At 30.2% G+C, this 22,734-nt stretch overlaps 1 protein-coding gene across 1 annotated transcript in view; it reads right to left on the reverse strand.

The window, feature by feature from the left end:
• Positions 1–22,734, reverse strand: part of LOC106459200 (E3 ubiquitin-protein ligase HECTD1-like) — a 161,324-nt gene that overhangs the window by 81,248 nt on the left and 57,342 nt on the right. Inside the window, 7 exon segments of the mRNA XM_022385634.1 lie at positions 4,995–5,092; positions 8,763–8,906; positions 9,641–9,781; positions 13,855–14,022; positions 15,094–15,269; positions 15,598–15,826; positions 17,303–17,476. Coding sequence (XP_022241342.1) covers positions 4,995–5,092; positions 8,763–8,906; positions 9,641–9,781; positions 13,855–14,022; positions 15,094–15,269; positions 15,598–15,826; positions 17,303–17,476 — 1,130 coding nt within the window.

The raw sequence follows: 22,734 nt of genomic DNA on the forward strand, positions 1-22,734 counted from the left end.
TCCCTCTGACTTGTCCTCCAATTTTAAACTTAACTTCAAAAAACCTCTTTAATTAATAGAGCCTCTAAATTAGAAAACAACAAAAAAAATTATTTTTTCAATTTTGTAGTTCACACATTTCATTTTATACTTTCAGCACATAGCCTCTTAACAATAATATAGGGTTATACTTTTATTGCTAAGCATTGTCACCAAAATGCACTGGCTTTTCTATATATTAAAAGTTATATAAGGAACCACTTCCTTTCTATGTGGTTTTTCGCTAGATTGCCTCATTAAAAAGATGCACATGTCTCTCTGTGATTTTTATCTATAATATGTAATATAAGTAACCACTTCTTTCCTATGTGGTTTTTTGCTAGCTTGCCTCACAAAAAGATGTGCTCGCAGATAAGTAATAATATCCAGGTGCACACCCTCAGGGTCCACTTAGTATGAGTGCAAAATTTCAGGTTTCTAGGTTTTTTCCTCTTGGAGTTATGGCAGTCACACACACACAGACAAACAGAGACACCCTTTTATTATTATAGATTACTCTTTCTAGCCTTATCTCTATTCTTGCAATAATGCTCTCTTCACTGGAACAAAGACTTTTCAAGGTTAACAACATATTTTTCCTTTTCTCTTGTTTTTATTTCCTTGAAAGTCATATTTTAACAATTTCTCTGTTTCAAGTAGAACCTTAGATGTCAATAGGTCACACTTACTTAAAAACAATGCAAAGGTAAATTATACAACTTATCATTCTTGTTTTCAGTCCAGAGTGCTCAAGCAAAGCCATTCCAGTCTTCAGCAGTGATAGTGTCCTCACGTAGGAGACTCACTTCTCAGGTACCAACTGCTATGACAGAATTGCTTTCTCCAACATAGAACCCTCAAGTCAGATGTATAAAATTGAAAACTTCATTTTCAAAGGTGAGATCATTGTTAGATTGTAGATCTAGAGTCTACATAGTCCATGTTTTTTTTTATCTACCTGATACAGTTGCAGGCTGATCACGTGACTTGTGCACATAAGCAGTCTTGAACTCACACGATATGAGTGTAGGTTGTTACTTAGCAACTCACTGAGCATGCTCATAATCATAGAGTATTATTAGCTCATTAGTAGTGTTGCAAAATGGTTACTGTTGTTACTTATTAATACCAAGGTTATAAGTAAAACTAAGAAAAACACTTTTAGCCAAGATAGTGTAATTTAATCATGTGCATTTATATTTGCATATGGTGCTGGTAACAGAGAGCTATGTCTTCCCAACAAAGTCAGTCAGTTATATTGATAAACTTGTGGTTTTGTGAAATTTTTGTTCTTACTTTACCAACTTTCTCAAGTGCTTTGGTGGCTTGTTACTTTGCAGTTGGTTTGTTTACTACTCTACAGTGTATGTAAAGTGCTTATAAAGTTTTGTTTATGTGTTGTTTGCAGTGTGTTTGATATTTTAATTTGTATTGCACATCTGGCCCATTCCTACTACAACTACTGTACTTATGATATATACAGTCATATAAACAAATGATACATTTTGTTTTAAAATCATTTGAAAAAATATACACCAGATTCTAATGTGAGCTTCATAAAAAATTAGACAAAATCATATCTGACCAAAATAGTTCACTTATTTATGGTTGGGCAAGTTGAAATTTTTAACAAGTATACAACAAGAATTTATTATAATTTCATTCTACAAATCCTTTTAATAGTAATGGTTCAGTTTTCTTTATCAAGGTTAACTCGTTTTACAATTTCTAGGTTTTGTCACATGAATTATTGTGTAGGAAGTTATTGTTAAACTAGTTGACTGTTTGTGTTCATTCTTTATAGAAACTTACTTCATATACTGTTTCTTTTATTATTATTATTTACTTAAAATTGATGGTCACTTCAAGTTTGTTGTTTTACAAAAAAAAAATTCCCAACATGTCAGATTGCTAAGCCTAATTTGGCTACTTTAAATAAAAAGTTTAATAACTCACTTTGGAATAAGAAAAACTACTTCATATGCATGTTTCAAAACATCCAATGTTAGATATTTTATAACTGATTTCAATGCTTCTGCACTTGAAAATATAGCACAAGCTTTGAAGCTTGTAATACATCAAGTAGTTTTATTGTTAACATAGGTCCTAAAATTGGTGAATAGTCTGCTTTATCAGCAATACAGCCATATATGACATTCAATTATTTAAAACAATTTTAGAAAAAAGAAAACAACCACAAAAACTACCGAACCACAAGTTTTCTACATAGAGATTAATAAATCTTAATGAAACTCTTCAAAATCAGAGCTAAACTACAACTAAGTCAATTTATAAAGAGTAATATTATACTATGCACCTGAAAATTGAGCCTGATCAATTTATCACATCTCTGACAGTAAAAAATGTATGCAATTCTGAGCCGGGTTAACACTTGTCACATTTCTAGGCTTAAGAGTAAATATCTAAACCATGTCTCATTCTTAGGTTAAAAACTAAATTTCTGAACTTTTTCCACATTTTAATTTGTTCAAAATATAATTGTACAAATTCCTTTTATTTTAACAAAAAACAATAAAGCTGGAAGATTTATGGAATTTGCTAATTGTTTAACTGCCAGTTTTTAAAAACATTTTTCAAACTACCCTTCAGTTGACCTAACAGACATCTACATGTACAACCATTTGGGATTAAGTTACTTTTTTTAATCCTAAACTGCTAAACACAAGAAAATGTATCATACACACAACAAAGAAAACCTGTAACAAGGTGAAAAGCATGATTAACAAGAAATTATAAAAATAATGAAAAAAATAAGAATGATGTAGGGATAGCAATGCCAAAAGGTATAGAAACAAGGTAGAGATGAATACACAAAACCATATAGAAATTGTTACATAAGGAACCAAATCTTTCCAAGAAAAACTTTTATCTACAACTAAATGATGAATTCCTTTCATTTGCATGAATTCAGGTTTGAATAAAAGCATTTAAACTGAATAATTCTATAAACTCTACAATGGCTAATTCCCATAAGCTTGTAACATTGACTCAGTGGCTATTTATGTACGGATTTGTGTATTCATCCTTACCTTGTTTCTGTTCTTTTTGGCATTTCTATCTCTACATCATCCTTTTTTTTAATTATTTGTTCCCCTCTTTCTTTAAATGAATATTAATGATAGGCAGTCACTATGAAGGCAACAGTTTTAACCTGGCATGATGAGTTGTCTTGATGGACAACATGTTTATTTTTTTTCATAAGAGAGTTAAAAGCAATTATTTTAAGAGTGATAGTTATGACAAGTTTGGTTACATAATTTGATAAGAATTGTACGCTGTTTATAATTCATTGATGTCGAGGATATAGAGATTTCTAGAAGGCCTAAGTGATAGATGTATAAATATTGCCAAGCAGACAGAAAAAAAGAGCACGGGAAGGAGAATTTCAGTCAGATAAAAGTTAAATGCAAAGTTAATTGTCGTGGGAGTGAAAGGCTTAACAGTTAACATGTTAAAGTGAGACTAACAATTTCATAAAAGATAAGGAGAATAAGTTGTCTCGTCAAAGGGTGTTCTAAAGTAATTGAACCAGCCTGAGTCGACTTTGACAAAAGGCAGACGATTCTTGGAAATACAAAAAAAAGGGGTAGATGATTTTTGAAGTACAGGATAAAACCGTGGTAACTCAACGACAACATAAGTGATCTAAACACAGATAGTCTGGTGATAGAGATAGAGAAAAATAGTTCAGCTTGTCAAGTGAATTCTAAAGCAATTGAATAGGCCTAAATAGACTTTTTTAACAAGAAGAGAACTATATAGTGTTTAAGATATAACTATCACCTCCATAGTGTAAGGAATTTTTGTACATACATTTAACTTGTTTCGAATATATATATATATATTATTTTTAAAACAAGTGGAGTGCATGATGTTCTTTTATTTTTTTAAATTGCCAACGAGTCACAGACACCTACTGTAGAAGAATCCTTAGCCCAACACACCCATATACTTACTTTAATTTGTTTCTACTAAAAAGTAAGTTTTCTGACAATGCATGTGAACTATTTTTGGCAAGACAATGAGGAATAATTTTCTACATACATCCACCAGGTTTCATCAAAATCCAATTATTTTTGACTGAGTTATAGAGCAAAAATCAGTCCCCATGTTAACAGATAGGGATTGTTTGGATTTTTGTGACCTTCACCCTCAAAAAACTAATCACTACTAAGTTATGTCATAGTCTACATGTATACCAACTTTCGTCTAAACCCATTCAGAGCCATTTTTGATAAATCTTGATGACAAACACACACAGGGTAAAAAACATTAATATGTCACATTTGGTGGTGGAGGTAATAATCAACAGAACATTTAGCTGTTAAGCCACCTGGCAGTTCTCTTCCTTAGCGATGTTTTTTGGCTAAACTGAAGACCTTAATAGCTTTTAAAAACAGTACAAAGTTCACTATTTAGCAAGAAAATTTGAGACAATACTAGGTAATCTCTTTGCATAGGTTATCAGAAAAACAACAATGCTCGAACGCAAACACACACACACATGTATATAAAAATAAAACTTTTATAGGTTTAATAACATTAAATTAGCTATTTTTCCCATATTTTAGTCCATATCAACTGTGGGATAGTCTTGAGATGAATTTCTTTCTGCCAACAAAAATGTATGCAAGTAAGACTCAACACAGTTCACCCAGCAAATATGATTTTAGTGGTTATTGAAATGTACCACTCTATATACCTGACTTCAGCTATTTGTTTAAGATGATCAGTCTCATTTTCACACAGCACAATGTTAGAAAAATCAAAAGTGAAGAAAAGTGTAATAGCAGTTAAAGATTTCTTTGGCAATTTACCCAGTTTCTTTTAATATCAATCTAAAACTTTTTTTTTTACTCAAAGTGATACTTAGTTGTCCAGCAAGTAAGAAAAGGGTTAAAATATAACAGATTTACAAAATTGCAAGCAAAAAAATAAGTAAAAAAATGACTTACCCTGCAACATCGGGTTGATCATGAAAAATACTTTTAAAAACATTTATTCTTTCTTTTAAGTACTTGGCATAATTAGATTTCACAATTCCTTCATGGCTCTGAAAGGAAAGGAAAAAAAAAATTAAATAATTCTACAATTTTCCCAACAGTTCACAGCAGCTGTTATATAAAACATATACTTTATTTAGGAATAAACATCAAACTTACTTTTTTCTTGTCTTTTTGCATCAAATAGTCCTTTAACTTCTGATCTTATGAAGCATCATTCTAAATATACCATCATATTCTACATTTAATTTTTCTAATTAAAATATATAATCCTAAACTAACTCAACAAGCCTTGTACCAGAAAACAGTGTAAAAATTATTTTATAATTTCATATAATGGTTACCTAGTTAATTTTATACATTGTATTTTTAAATGTCTACACTTATATTCTTCATGCCTGTGTACGCTAATTGATGGGACAGTGAGAAAGTTTCCCATAGCAAAAATAAAGGTGGATACTCCAAATTATGTAGGAGACCTTGAGGCCATGTGTATTAAGGAACCACTATAAGATATGATAATAGCAAACATACCAGGTAGTAAGAATTTAGAGGAACTAGACAAAAGGAAGACTGCCAAAGCAACTGCAGTCATCAGAAGAGCTCAAAGGAAAAGAAGCAAGCAAGACATCAAACCTCTTAAAGTCTTTATAGTGTGAAGAATTTGTTTTACATATGTTTAACTTGTTCCAAATATATATTATTTTTAAAACAAGTGAAGTGTGTGCTGTTCATTTATCATTGAATTTATCGCTAACAAATCACAGACACCTACTGTAGAAGAATTCTAAGCCCAACAACAGTATATATATATTTATATACTTCTTAGTAGTATAAATATATACTGTGTTGTTCTTTTTAGCTCATACACAAAGTCTGCTCATACAGTCTACACTAATATTCAAAGATCCTTTGTCTCTCCTAGCATAGGGTCTCCAGTAGAGCTTCTCTTTAACAGGATCCCTCATCTTCATCTTGATCTTGTGTTGCCTAAGGTTCGTGTTTCCTAATCTATCTGTATGCTGACACAGTAGATTTTGTTCCTCTTCCTATCAGTCAGTTTGACACTCATGTTGACGTCATTGTATGTCTCATCTCTACTAAGTATTCTTAGGCTTAGTAGGTCCTTATCTTCCATAATTAAGTCACTGTCTTCAGATTCTACTTTCACGACAAAGGTGACAGGAGGGAGAAGAGATGCTATGTTTGTTATAAAATGAGACACATTGCAAAGGAGTGCAAGTCCATTACCAGCAAACAATAGTTGAAACCTCAACATAAAGCAGCTGAAGCTATTTACAAAGACAGTGTTGGTAAGAAACAAGAAAAGAGTGACTGGCATTATGGATGCTGCTGCCAGAAGAAAGAGAATCAAGACTACTTGTCAAATACAAGTATTCAAAAATTCAAGAAAGCATGATCGATCAGTGCACGACTAATGGTTGGCTCAAGTTAGCAAATGGATCAACACTGCCAATAGTGATGGGAGCATGTGACAAATATCAAGAGGTGCCAGCAAATCATAATACGCCAATATGTGAAGGCTATTTTGGGAACAAGAAAGTCAAGGTTCTATGAAACAGGTAGTAGTACAGAAGTGAGAACCAGTCTAGTATCCAATGATCAGATGACAGGCATTGTACGCTGGTGTGTACTAATTGATGGGACAGTGAGAAAGTTTCCCACAGTAAAAATAAAGATGAATACTCCATATTATGTAGGAGACCTTGAGGCCATGTGTATCAAGGAACCAATACACGACTTGGTGATAGGAACATACCAGGTAGTAGAAATTTGGAGGAACTAAACAGAAAGAAGATTGTTGAAACATCTGCTGTCACCACCAAAGCTCAAGAAAAGAAGAGCAAATAAGACATCATGCACCTGCAAGTGTCAAAAGGCAACATCCAACATTTAGGTTTGCAGGAACTGAAGGAAGCACAGAAGAAAGACCCTTCACTACAAAACTTTGGGACAATGCCCAAGAGAAAGTTGAGCACAAAACAAAGGGGAAAGATAGTTATAGAATAGAGAACCGTAAAGGAGATTTATACCAAATCTATCAAGGCAGTTATAGTGGGGAAGGTTAACAGATCATAGTACCAACAAAATACCGGACTCAAGTGATGAAGTTGGCTCATTAACCAATAGTGGGAGGATACCTAGGAACAAAGAAAATGGCAGACAGAATCACCAGTAACTTCCATTTTCCGGGAGTCATTGGAGATGTGAGTAGATTCTGCAGGTCATGTGACATCTGCCAAAGAACAATACCTAGAAGGAAGGTAGCCAAAGTGCCATTGGTGGAGATGCCTCTCATAGAAAAGCCATTCAGCGGAGTAGCTGTGGACTTGATCGGGCCACTAGCGCCTGTGTCTGACAAAGGCAACTGGTATGTGCTGACAGTAGTCAACTATGCAACATGTTATCCGGAAGCAAAAGCACTGGTGAAGATAGAAACAGAGAGTAGTGGAAGCCCTTCTGGAGATATTTTGCAGAGTAGGCTTTCTGAGAGAAATCCTGAGTGACAGAGGGACCCAGTTTACTTCAGAACTGATGCAGTAAGTGTGCAGACTCATCATTACTCAGAAACTCTTTACTACCCCATACAATCCTAAATGGAGTCCATGGAGTTTTAAAGAGCTTGCTAAAGAAGATGTGCCAAGACTGATTACATGACAGGGACAGATATATGCAGGCAGTATTATTCGGTTATTGAGAAGTCCAACAAGCAAGAACAGGATTTTCACCCTTCGAGTTACTGTATGGAAGAACAATACGGAGTCTGATGCAAATAATACTGAACGAGCCATGGATGGGAGAAGAAGAGTCAGAAGTAACACATACCAGTATGTGTTAAGACCTCAGACACAGACTGGAGGAGACCTCTCATCTCACTCGACAAAGTTTGTATGCAGCTCAAGATAGTCAGAAGTATTTGTATGACAAGAAGGCCAAGGATCAACATTTCAAGGTTGGACAAAAGGTCTTAGTTCTGCTGCCCACAGACCACAACAAACTCACCCTGCAATGGAAAAGATCTTTTGAAGTATAGGAAGTACTAAACAGAATGGACTACAAGGTGAATGTGAACAGGAAGACCAAGATATAACATGTCAATCTCTTTCAAACAATTACTGATTATACAGTATTCACAGAATTTACATAACTGCTTCAAAGTGCAAAAGAAAATAAAAACCTCTATAAATAAATATAAAACCAGTTATATTTATTTGGTTATATATAAGTATCTAAGTTTTATTTATAAAACTCATTCTTTAAAAATAATGTTAATACCACACAATAAGATATTTGTGACACAACCTGAATTTTTTTTCATGGTTTAATAATTTTATTTTTATCAAAGATATATTTATTTAAATATGATCATTCTCATTGACATTCTTTTCATTCATCATGCAAATCCTTAAAACTCTGATACCCAGTACCTTTTTTTGAGGTTTATTGATTATATTACTTAAATCTTTATTACTTAAAACTATTTTCCACTAAGTTGCATTAATACTTGCACTAAAAACTTGTCTTAAGTATAAACATCATTAATTATTAGGAACTCTGAATTACTGAAAATAAACAATTCCTCCATTAATTCTTATTGAATTATCATTAAGCTTCAATGTCATGAACTATATTTTAACATTTCTAAAGTTTATAAAGTATTAAAAATTTCTTCCCATATGCACCTGACTAATGACTTACCTCAGTTTTTTTCCCAAGAAGCCTTAAAAGTGCCTGTATGAGTCCACTACTATGAAGTTCATATGCAGATATAGCTCTGTCATCTTGAAGAAGATCGGCTAGCTCTTTAAGAGCCTTGTGCAGAATTTGTTTCCATTCATTTGACTACACAATACATAAAAAAAACTAATATCTAATACAAATTCTATTTTCTTTACATTATAGATTAGAAATAAAAAACTGACCAAGAGTTTCTTAAAATATCTTAAATTGTCTTTCTTGTGCCCTGATAAACTAAGTTTCATTGTTTTTTCCTAAATGATTGATCTATTGGAAAAATGTTATTTGTTGCAGAAGATACACAATCTCTAAACTAAAATTTTGTTTCGGTCATTAAGAATAACCATTAATAATTGACAACTTTAATGAAATGCTACTTTCAGTTTACAAAAATATATATATTCATCATATTTTAAACCTCAAACAATTCTACAAAGGTTCTTTTTAATCTCATCTTAGAATAATACTTATTTTATTACTACATCTTCATGAAAAACTAAGAAGGATTGACTGTAAAAAATTAATTACAACTGAAAAGTAAAACAAAAATATCAATACATGATTGTTAATTTTATTACACTGATTTTTCTATTGATTGTGGATATTAACTGAATAACTTTATTTTATACTTTGAATAAAGAATAAAAATAAAGATATTTTATTTTAATTTAATTTATAAAGAAATACATAAACATTTTAAGAAAAATAAAAGTGTAATTCCACAATGTAGCATAATCTTCTCGAATAACTCACAATCAGAAAGATTTTATACAGCAACTTTAATGACAAATGTTCATTATAGTTCAAATGAAACAAAAATACAGAAAATATACACACACCTCATTTCCAGCCAAAAGCTGTTTTTGACAAGCTTTATCAATGTATGTGACTATATTACATAGTTTTGCCACAATTCCACGAGGCTGAGCCTGTGCTGATTTGAAATGGGTATCATAAATTTCTCTTGCCTGATTTTTCACCTACAATCAGAAAATATTTTTAGGATAGAGTTTTCACACAATTTAAACAATTCTTTCTATAAGGATTGGATCACTTTGACTGACCTTGCAACCACCATGTAACCATGAAAGTATATGTACAATAACTTTTAATGTAGTAAATGTATCTTCATGAACTTTGACAAGCTTTTAGTAAATATTACTAATAATCGTACATGAAAATCATATTTTTTAATTAAATACTTATACTAAAGATTTGTCTATGAATATATGGAGTCAAAGTGTGACTCAGAGCCTGACTAGTCCAGGGGATAAGTGATTTTCATGTTCAGGTTAAAGATTGTTTATTTAATCTTAGTTTACAAATTTCATTTAAATAACCTACAAAACCTCCTAAACAAATATAACATTTTTTTTTCAGCAAAACTTTATATTTTATCTGTTATTTTCTCCATCCTAACACTATGTAAAATTGGACAGTTTTGGCAACTTTGTAAGCACCACATAAAACATGAAATAAATCTAAATTACCCTTTTTTTCTTTCTAGAATGACTGCAGATTGTAACAGAAATTAGTTATTTATCCTAAACAGCTTAAAGCTTGTACCGGTTTACATCTGAGTTAATCTAATTTAATTATTTTATTGCTTTTTGAACTGTGTCTAAATAATTCCATGATACAAACTGAATAATCACATGATGAATGCACACATCAAATTAAAGCATTGAATGACATGAACTACTTCCTATCACATTTCATGGAGAGATTTTTTTTCAGCTAACCTAAAAAATTTAAAATTTTTAGATTTTAGTTATTGTTATAGTAATAAATAATACATAAAACACAATAAATATTTTGTTTTTTGCTGTCGAACCATCAACTTAAGCCTACTTTTTTGTAATGATGGTATTAGTACACTAAATAATTTTATTTATTTCAGATATGCTTTTACAAACAAAAAATAATAACATGAACAAAGCAAACAATGTCCTATAACTATTCTAAAATTAAAAACTTCTATTGAAAACAAAGTAGCATTTTACATCATTCAATAAATTCAAACTTTGTCTTTCTATTGTTTATAAATAATGAAATTGCAAGAGACAGTGATAGAGAATTGTGGGTAATTTGTAAAATACAGGATGTGACAGGAGAACATGGCAAGTGGGTTTCATTTTCTAGCTTATTTAAATCTCGTAAACAAAGAAGATTGAAGGCTGTTCCTTAGAATTATCTATATAATAAAGGGTAATTTATAGTAAACTCAGTACATCATAGAGGTGAGGAAAACATAGAAAATGAGCAATTTGGAGTGAATACATGTCATTTTACACAGACAAGTCAAGGCTGAGTATTTACTTAAATATTTCCTTTAGAAATGAAGAAATTAAAATTTAAATAATAATAAACTTTGATTTATAAAATATGTTCCGATGCCAAATTTATTTAAAAACATTGATAATAGAGTAGTTAATTAAATTCTAAATGCAACTCTATTAAAAGTGGTCACATTCCCATTTTTAACTATCAATAATGGAGGTTAGAGAATAAACTAAAATATGAGGTATATCCTTTTTTTTTCTAATTATTACTCGTGAAAAAATATGCTTCAAATTTAGATGAAGATTCCAAAACAAATAAATATTAGGTATATGAAGTAAAGAAAAAACCTAAATTCATGATAAAGTATACGGTTTTAGCCTAAAGAAATATGCTTTAACTCTTTTTGCCACGGAAAGGTCAAATCGCACAACAGAACTTTTTAGAGTTACATTAAAAATTTATATTAAACTACTGTATTATCCTGGTATACGAAGAAATTTAAGTTCTTAACTTTATAAGGAAACATTCTAAAAAATCCTCAATCTCTCTTAGTATGATAATTGTGACATTTGCTATCTAGGTCTTGCCCATTTTCTAATTTATTTACCACCCCCTCCCAGAAGTATGGAACTTAACATATATTACTCATAATTTTTATAGCCTTTAATCTTATTTGTTTAAGGAGTCATAAACTAAAAAATTCAGACCCACTTGTCATGCTCACCTGCAACATCCTCTCTTTCACAAATTGCCAATAGTTCTCTCTGAAGTTTAATACAATATTACTCATAACCAGCAGAAAGCCAAAGTTTTAATATATAAAATGATATTTTACATTACATTGTTTTCTGTACAGATAATTGTCTATCTTGCTTCCAGTTCAAACTTTATTCCAATGAGAAACACATTATGAGCTTAGCTGAATTTTTAACAGCTCTTATTGCATTGTTAAAAAATGCCAGAAAAATTCTGATAGTTATAGGACATTTTCTACCTTTTACATGTTATTATTCTGTGTTCTTTGGTGCATTATTTAATTAAATAAAAACTATTTGGTGTAGTAGTACCATTAGTATAAAAAAGTAGGCTTAAGTTTTATTGACAGTCAACTGCAAAGAAAAGACCAAGTACTGTATTTCTTGTTTTTTATTTGTATTCTTAATTTATCATTATAAAAGTAACTAAAATGTAAAAATTACAAACATATGTTAAATTAGGTAAAATAAATAATAATAATACAAATTTTTCATGAGGATTCTCTCGAGCAACTCACAAGTAGCCCACGCATTATGTAATTTGATAGGATAACATGAGCTACACATTTGCTGAGTGAATTAAAACTTTTGTGGTGACATTATTAGTTACACATGGTTCAAAAGGCAATAAAAAATCAAATTTATGTAGAAACAGATGTATGCTGTTACAAGCTTTATGCTAGTTTCCCATTACAATTTGTAGTCATTCTAGAAAGAAAATGGATAATTTAGATTAATTTCATTTTTTTTTTTATAATGGTTATAAAATTGATTAAATTCACCAAATACATACAGAATTAGAGTAGAGAAAATAACAGAAAACATATAAAGTTTTACTAAAAAAACAGTTTATAATTTATTTAGGAGGTTTTAGAGATTATGAAAATGAAATCTGACAATTTTCAGATGAAAAGTATTTTTAATCTTAACATGAAAATCATTTTGACTCCTTACATTCAAAGAGAAGTTTTTACATATTTCATTTTAAATACTTCATTAAGAATTCTGATTTTTGATCTACAAAAGACTTGTAATGCTTACTGAAAGCTCACAAAATTTCATGAAGATAAACAATAGAAATTCTACAGGTCAATTTGGAGTGAAGAACTTGGTTGAATCAACTGAGCATGTAGCAAAAAAGTTAACTATTGGCCTGGAATACTGTAGTTTACTTAATATACGCGAGAATTATCTTTCAGTTTTACATTGAAACTTGGTTCGCAGGTTTTAACTTCCGTGGATAAATGAAATTGAAAATGCATCAATTTTCCATTATATAAATTTAGAAAAAAGGTTTTCAACATCATTCTGCTTTTCTAAGCAACATTTTTCATACTATAAGCCTTTGCAATCACACTGTGCAACTGAATTGAAGTGTTGGTAATCCACTTATTGAAAGCAATGAACTTGTCAAGGCGTATTACAACAGGCACTGCAGGTACTTAATTGACTATAGCTTATGTCTTCTCATTGTTTGCTGTTTCCAGATTACAAGTTATTATCTGCATATAGCATATTGAGAACAGTTACTCACATGGCTTGGTGGTTATAAAATTACTTTAAATTCTTTAGCAATATCAAACAATGAACAGTACCAACTTTATTACATACCCCTCTCAGAATGTCTTTGTGGAAATGGATAAAACTGATCAATCCTCCCAAACCCACAACAGTGAACTGATACAATCAGGGTTTATTGAAACAAGTTTCCAATGATTATCATTTGTATGTTCCCATTGACTGTTGTGTGTAAAAAGTCTGATTGTTGTTATTAACTCATGCAAGTCACTTACAAAGTGCTATGCTTTATGAATGTGCTAAAGAATAAATAATATTTGCTTGTTTATATCTGTTTGAGTTTCACTTATCACTCATAAAGGCTTTTTATTTCACTGGAACTATCATTCGTGGAAAAGTACGTACCGCGAAAATAGCAAAAGTTAATTCCAAACGAATAATTAGTAATGTACAGTACTGGTAAAAAAAAAAAAGACCAGTACATTTTAACTACATACCTTCTGTTTGAGTGCTTCAATTTTTGACCTTAATCGTTTCCCTTTCTTGCCTGTCCAACCAGCAGCAAACTCAGCACCTAGAGACGTTTCAGCAGTGAAAGAGTGTTTGGTTCCACGATTTGACTCAAAAATAAAACCTGCAAGGTCTTCCTTCAAGATGGTTGCTTGCTGTTTTAAGATGAATACATGCATGATGTTTTACACAAAGTTAAATACACTTAACATCCTACAAAAACACAATATATATCTTAATTACACAAAACATCTCACAAATTGTTTAAGAACTGGTAGTAGCAATTGGATAAGTAAGAAAGAAAAACTTTCACATATGTTCAAATATTTTTTGAAACTTCTATACATACTGTAAATACAATACATACATTATCTCTACAATACGAAGCAATATTAAAGTTTTTATACTGTGACCTTTTTCGACCTAAAGAAAGCTTCGTATAGAAGCTGATTCATCATCCCAGAGCAGAAACAAGGCTTAAGATGGTGTTGCATGTTCTTGATTTCATAAAAACACTAAGTGCAACACTAAAAAGCTCTCAGTAACTTAAATGGCATTACAAAAGCCATAAAGTTTGTATATTCAAGTTGGTTTTATTTTTCTGATCATCAAGAAAGAAAGTAATGCTAAGATGTGTATAAAACAATCAGTTTATATATGTGTATCTTAATGTGCCAGCAATTAAGGAATACTCTTTGTGAAAACTTTCTGTTTCACAGGATGTTAATAAGGTGCATGTAAAAGCAATTCATCACAATGGGCTTTAGACGTGTGTGTGGGTGCATGCTGGCCTAAAGGGGAAGAAAGGCAATAACAGACATGGAAAGAATGCTAAAAGGTAGAAATTTTACTTACTTGAAAATGTCAGTTACCACAAAAGAATTTTATTTAAATTCAATTTCTTGTTTTAAATTGATAATATGGCATTCAACTGTTTACCAAACACCATATAATTACTACAGGTTGCTGTTTTTTGTTAGAACAAATACCTTGATGAAATTCACATTATTATATAAAATACTAATAAAATTCGATTTAATTTCATTACAATTTATTATTATGTATCTTATGGGCATTAATGGTAAGTAAGAAAAACATTTCCTCACAATAAAATTGGATCATTTTATGAAGTTGGATTACATTAGGACAAAAGTTTTCAAGGACAAATTAATATCAAGTTAGAATTAAAATACGAAAGCAATGTTAATGAGATAAAAAACACAAACCTGTTGACCATCTGAGTTATGAATACAAATTTCTCCTTCCCTTCGACAGGAAAGTGACCAATTTCCAACAACAAGTCTAGTAGATCCTGGAGAAGAGAGAATTGGTTGGATAGGCATTCCCGATTTTACCTGACAACGAGCTCGCTGAAGCTTTTCTAAAAATTCCCCTCGATTTTCTGAAATGAAAAAAGCACAAATAAAATTGTATCATACAAAGTAGAAGAACTAGTAACAGTAAAGGTAAAAAACTTTGGAAAAAAACATGGATTTTTTTTAAAAAAACAAAGAATGCATAATAATTATTTTATCACCCTTGATGTATCAAAAAGTTGTTGAAAAAAAACAATGTCAATAATTAGCCAATAATATTATAACACACCAATATGCATTATAAATTTACTAGTTCCACATAATTTGGATTTGTACTTATAAATAAAAACACATATACATACACAGCTGTTTATTTACAGCTACAGAACATAAAGACCATTTGAACTACATTACCTGTACTGTCTGAACCACCCTCAGCACTACCACTCGAGTACATTGTAGCTAATTTTCCATCTAGGATGAAACGGAACCATCCATTGCTCCCATTGGATAATTCAAGAGCAGCTGCATCACTCCAGAGATATAAACAATCCCTACCCCTCACAATGCTCCATTCTCGCCAATGATACGGTCTTCCAGGAAGTATTTCTCGGGCATCATCCATGGTAATTTCATCATCATCCTACAAAAAAAGTTTATCTTGGCTTTAATAAACAATATATAATGAAAGATTACAAACACAAACTTTCAGAGAAATACAGCAAAATTTGCACTGAATGTAAACTCATCTCTTAATGCATTCTGTGACTCCATAGTTTGTTAATGTTACATACAAGTTTGTAATTATTTATTTAAAAAATAAGTTATTAGCCCTTTTAGATTAAATGGTAGTCTATAGACTATATTATAAGTATTTTAAGTAAAATTAGTGTATTTTCATAATTTTTATGCAAATAAAATAATTAAAGTGAAATATTTAAAGCATATATCTTGCTGTATTACATAATGGATAGTAAAAATTCATCTTGTTTAATACTGTAAAACCAACCTAGATGAAGCTGTAAACTAAAAATTCATATTAAATTATTTATTTTTGTTCTTCTGTTCATTCAAAACTGTTATATATAACAAAAAACTAAAAATAAAGAAAAATCAACCTATTTATAAGCTTACACTGATCACTTACTTAAACAGAACTAGTATTAATGGAATTTAAACACTTTTTTTTTTGGTTCTTGTGCTTTTGATCAAACTTGGTAACTTAACTTAGATTATGCTTACCAAATGTTTTTGAAAAAAATAGTTTTGTACTAATTGTTTTTAAATGATCCAAGTATAAATATTTTGGACATATTGACATGTGCACTTTAAAACCAACTGTTCACAATCCTTGTTAAAAAAAAAAAGGAATGCTAAGTGCACTGCAAATACAGAAAATACTGGCCCTATGATGAAGATATTGTGTTCTTTATAATCAGAGAAAGTACTTCGATTCATAAATAAAAACCAAAATTAAAAGAAATAAGTCCACAGTCTATAGCCCAGGTTACTCCAACAATTCATTCGATGTTTTGTTTATACATGTATGTTTCTCATAAAAAAAACACATGGAAACAAACACAATTTTTAATCTTATAAATAGTAGAATTTTGTAGGCTTACTTATTATTTTTTTTTGTTAATCAAAAATACCTTCCCTGATTCTGAAAAAGACACTATTTTCAGAATAAAACCAACATGCAACAAAACTCCTAAAATTGTTTGTTTCATTGTAAAAAATTGCAGTGACTTTAATATCAATTAGTTGAATTTGAAAGCAATTATACCTGTTTTAGAATATGAGAAACATGTCTTACTGCACTGCAGTCAAGGAAAATAGGAAAGTATTCTAAGTTTAAAACAAAGTATTAAACTCACTGCAGTGTCATGATTTTTAATATTTTGTAAAATTTAGTAAGTTTAATAAAACATACAAGTTCCAGAGATCCTAATCAATATATATATATTGAACAAAACCGACTAAGAAACTGTTCAGGCAACATTATAATTTTATACCGAGTAGTCAGTTGTTTAATCAAGCATAAAAGCAATCATTTATAAGTAGACTAAACGGTCTCAAAGATAAATATACACAACAAGGGTTATTTCAAAATACCAACCCCTTCCTCCCTGTTTCTCATTTTATCATCCTCATAGACTTCTGGTGGCCCGGCAAGAACTAATACTTTACTAAATACTCCCAGGCGTGCAAAATGATCTAGGAATATGTTTGATCCTTTCATCATCAGGTCTTGAATCATTTGTAAAGCTATTAAGTAACCATCATCATCTTCCTAAAACACAAAATGTATATATATATATATATATATTCAATACTGACACACTAGGTTCAAATAAAATAAATTTAAGAAACAAAAATACAAAACTCTATAACCCGAGTTATTTTGAAAGGTGGATCTTTCTTCATCAGGGACACACTTGCTCACATAAATATCAATTAAAAGTTCACAATTTCATATTACAAGAACTGTAAAATATGTAATCCAAAATAATAAAAAATGCAGGTTAAAACAGAAACACATCAGTAGTTACAAAAGCACTAAATAGTTTATAATGAGGGGTAAAGAGAAGCTAGAACTTCATCTTAGTTTTAGTGGTACACAAACACACTACATCATTTTGAACACAAGCTTTGAAATTATCCTTCATAAGCACTGAAATAATCCTTTATAACTTTAAAAATAAGATATACATCATTATTATATACACATTTTAACATGGAATTTTTTGATATAAAATTCTCAAACATGTCTATAATAACTTGCACCTGATATGGAAAATACTTTATTTTGTAAAATTAATTTTGAACATAGTTTCAACTTTTCTTCTAATGTGTTCTTGTGCATTTATCTTTAAAATCAAGAAGTGAGTTTATTCCTAAGCAATATCACATTCTGTGTACCTTGCAGAAAGTCAAGCTTAAATCTCATAAGGAAGATGATCCACTACATCCATCCTTCACTTTTGGCAGAACTAAGTAATGCACAGACAGGTGTACTAAATTTTGCTTCTCAACTTGTAGAAGTTGTTTCAAGTGTACTGGATAGTGAGGCAAGTTTTTATTAAAATTTCTTTTATATACAGAAAAGTTGAAACAATACTGAATTTAAGTTATTAGACACCACTTATTTAGATTTTGCAGCATTCTTTATTGTTACTTGTGTTCTGTTATACATAACAACAAAAAGTTTGCTTAGATTTTTTTCTGTATATAATATCTTTTGGTATTTTGTCTTACACTAAAACCTATCTGAGTAGGTGCACATAAATATAACATAATATTTAAAAATTTCTGTTAGTTGTTTTTATCTATTGTTTGATTATTACTTGATTATTCCCAACCAAAGTAATTTTCTGTAATACTCTCTTCTTATTATTATTTGTTTTTATTTCTGGTCTAACTTTTTCATGACATGATTTTTAAATTTGGGTGCCAAAAATTTTGCACCCAAAAGTGGTAACCTTTCCTAAATTTAGCCTGTATTACCCCCTTGCTAAAATAATCACTTCAAAGCACATAACTTCGATTAAAAAGCCACTTTTATTTTATAGAAGAATAAAACCTAAAATTGAAATAACATCAATCAAAAATATTTATCAGGAAAATCCTGAATACTCAATAATAACATTTTTACAAATCATTATCACATGGCAAATCTCAACAACTGTTTTTAATTTCACAGAGCTCTCTTCAAGACCTTTAAATTATGAGTATTATTTACTCACATTGGTATAAAGTTGCATGCAATAAATAAAAGTTGTTTGCTTTTACCATTTCAATTTTCACTGAAAAGTCATGTTTTACATACAAGCTAAGGTACATTATAAACTTTTCATTTGTATTTAACTTGTTAAACTATATATACCACCTAAAAATTGTAACATATAACACCGGACCAATTTAACAGTATATGATAAGCAACAACTCAGTCTGGACAAGCAATCATACCAATTCAGTTTTATATGGTCACTTTTAAAATATACTATACTTATGTAACTGTATACAGAAACTAGCTAAGTAATAAATATTTTATACAAAGATGCACCCTAATGGAACCTTTGGTTTCTTGGTAAAAAAATAAAATAACCATTAAACTATCACTTCTAGATTTTTTTTATCATCCATATTCTTTATTATACAAAATAAATGTAAAATATAAATCAAATGCTTCTCATAATTGAAGTATGTTTATGAATTATATGCAAGATTTTCAACATTATATCTTTTTCTATTTTTGCACCACACAGCTATAATATTTGTTCAAATAATTCCTTAGTGAGATGAATACAAATGTTAAAATAATGAAATAACCACACATTATCAGTATTTAGAACAAAAGAGACAAGTAGCTGCAAACTTCAAACATTATGCAATTACCTTTATTCGTTTTTTTTACATGGTAATCAGAGATGATGGCATTTTTGTTTATAACTTTAGAAAGATGTGATTAAAACTCATGTGAAAATATTAACAAGGACAAATTCTTTGAAGTTTGGTGTAACAAGCATTTCTAGAGGGAAAAAAATGAGAAAATGAATCTGTGATGAGTTTCACACAAGAACTTTGTATCAGATCAAGCTTTTATATCACAAACTTGAGAGAGATGATTATGCACACTGGATGTTTAATCTTAAAATTGCTAGGTAAAGCACACAACTAACATGTGTACAGATTTTGTATGAGAAAGCAATAAATAATAAATTTCTGTTATTAAAATTAGCCAAATAATATATTGTTTTGTTGTATATTTTCTTAACTTTTGAATAAAAAAGAACTTCAAACAGCTATCAATAATGTCTAATATTTGTTAAAAATCATGTTACTGTAGGTGTTTTTTTGTTCTTTTTCCACATTCCTATTAACTTGTCCATTGCATGTTTAAAATCAGAGGCTGTGAAATAATATTTCAGAGCTATTTTTTGTCTCTCACAAGTCACTGCCCAAAAGGTCTTTCTTTAATTACCAGAATTTGTCAGATGGGCTGGATAATGAGAGACAAAATAAATCTCTAAACATATTTATATATGCAGTATAATACTTTAAAAGTTATGGTTTAAATGCCAACAGCTGCTAAAGCATCAGAAATGAAGAGGTCTCATCATCCATCCCAATGGACAAGTACTGGTACTGAATGAAAGCCCTCTTTGGCAGTGACTTGTGGAAGACAAAAAATAGACTTGAAATTCTATTTTTACATGCCTCTGACTTTCAGTCCACAATGGACAAATTGAGAGGGATTTGGAAAAAACATCTGAAGTTAGCACAATGTTGTTATTGCCCTTTGAACGGTGTCTAACTATTAATTCTGCCACACAAGTTGTTAATCACTTGGTGAACATCTAGCTCATGTAGCCACCCTATTGAATTACGTAACACATAGGCTACTTGTGCACTGGTCATGAGCATACCATGTGAACATTTTTTATTTTTATTTTACCTAATCTAACCTAAAAATGTTTCTCATTTTTACATTTTAGTTACTTTTATACTAATAAATAAAGAATACACATGAAAAACAAAAATACAATATTTACCTGGGACTTTTTTTTTGTTTGCTGTCAGCTGTCAATGAAACCTAACACGCCTTTTTTATACTAATGGTACAACTACTACACTAAGTAATTTTTTATTTAATTAAATAATGCTCCAAAGAACATAGAATAATAACATATAAAAAGCAGACAATCTCCTATAACTATCATAATTTTTCTGGCTTTCTAACTATGCGATAAGAGCCATTAAAAATTCAACTAAGCGCATAGACGTGTTTCTCATGGAAGCAAAATAAACAATTCCCTGTACAGAAAACAATATAATACATTATTTAATAGATTAAAATTTTGGCTTACTATTGGTTAGAAATAATGTAGTATTAAATGTCAGAAATAACTATTGGTAACTTGTGAAAGAAAGGATGTGACAGGTGGACATGGCAAGAGGGGTCTGATTTTCTAGTTTATGGATCTGTAACCAAATAAGATTGAAAGTTTTAAAAATTATGCTTTGCCTGAGTAATAACAATATTATAACTAGAGGGGCACTCAGTAGAGCACATACCTCTGCCACACATCATTGATCATATTTGGTTCTCAAAATTATGAAAATGTGTTTACATATATGTCATTATCAACAGACATACACCATTTCTGTCAGAACAATGAGGAGTAACATTCTACACATGTCAACCAAATTTCATCAAAATCTGATTATTTCTGATTGAGTTAGAGCAAAATAAGTGTGCAAAATTGGTCTCCCTTATTAACACATAGGGATTTTTTGAATTTTTGTGACCTTGGCCATCCAAAAACTAATCACTTCTAAGTTGGGTCATAGTCCTAATGTATACCAACTTTCTTCCAAATCCATCCAGTCATTATCAAGAAAACTTGCTAACAAACACACACACACACACAGGGGTGTAAACATAACCTCTATCCATCTTCTGTGGCAGCAGTAATTAATAATAATTTAGGCTAAATTCCATACTTTTCATAGGGGTGGTAAATAAATTAGAGAAGAGGGAAGACCTAGAGTAGAAATGTCACAATTCTCATACTAAAGGAAATTAAGGATTTTTTTATATTGCCTTATAAAATTAAAAACTTAGGTAATATTAAAACTTGGATTATTAGCTAAATTTTGATGCCAAGTTTATTTGTATATCATGATAATAACATACTTTAACTAAATTTTGAATGTAACTCAGTAAAACCTTGTAACATGCACAGAAAAGGATGCTCATATGAAAAGAGTTAACATGAATTTTATCACAAATTTTAGGTCTATTGGTTTCTAATGCTTCTACAGCTTATAGCATTTAAACTTAATATTTAAAATATTATGCTACCCATAATATTGTTTTTTTTGTTATTCCAAACTGTAATTTTTATTTGCGAGAGTAGAAATATTTAAACTTCCCATTTCTATAGATAAGAAACCTGGCAACATTAACAAATCTATGGTCTTCACACGCATATTTCTTTATTACTAGCTCAAATAGTTGAAAATAGTGAAGTTAAGTGATGTCAAACACTGTAAAATTCAAGTCAATGCATTTTTGTTTTACAGCTTCCAAGCTTCTAAGACTAACACAATCATAAACATGTCAGCTGAAAGCTTGGATTATTTTCTTTTTTGTTATTTATTTGGCATCTTTTTGAAACAACTGTAGATAATATCTAATAAGAGGTTAGAGGTAAGTTTTACACATAGGACACAGTAAAGTAATTACTTCTTTATTAGTGGAATATCCTATATGAACATCATATAAATGTTTCAATAGTTAAATATGGTTTTATTCAAATAAATACAAGACCAAGTAAACACAAAGTTAATTATAAAGATAGAGAGAATATCTTATACTGATATCATAGAAATGTTCCAATAATTACACTATTTTATTCAAATAAGTACAAGACTGATATCATAGAAGTAATATTTCAATAGTTAAAAGAACACCACTTTATTTACAAATTACTAGTACAAGACCCAGAAAACCCTAAATTAATAACCATATGAGAGAATATTTCA

The sequence above is a fragment of the Limulus polyphemus genome, unplaced genomic scaffold (genome assembly GCF_000517525.1).
Source record: "Limulus polyphemus unplaced genomic scaffold, Limulus_polyphemus-2.1.2 Scaffold574, whole genome shotgun sequence".
NCBI lineage: Eukaryota > Metazoa > Arthropoda > Merostomata > Xiphosura > Limulidae > Limulus > Limulus polyphemus.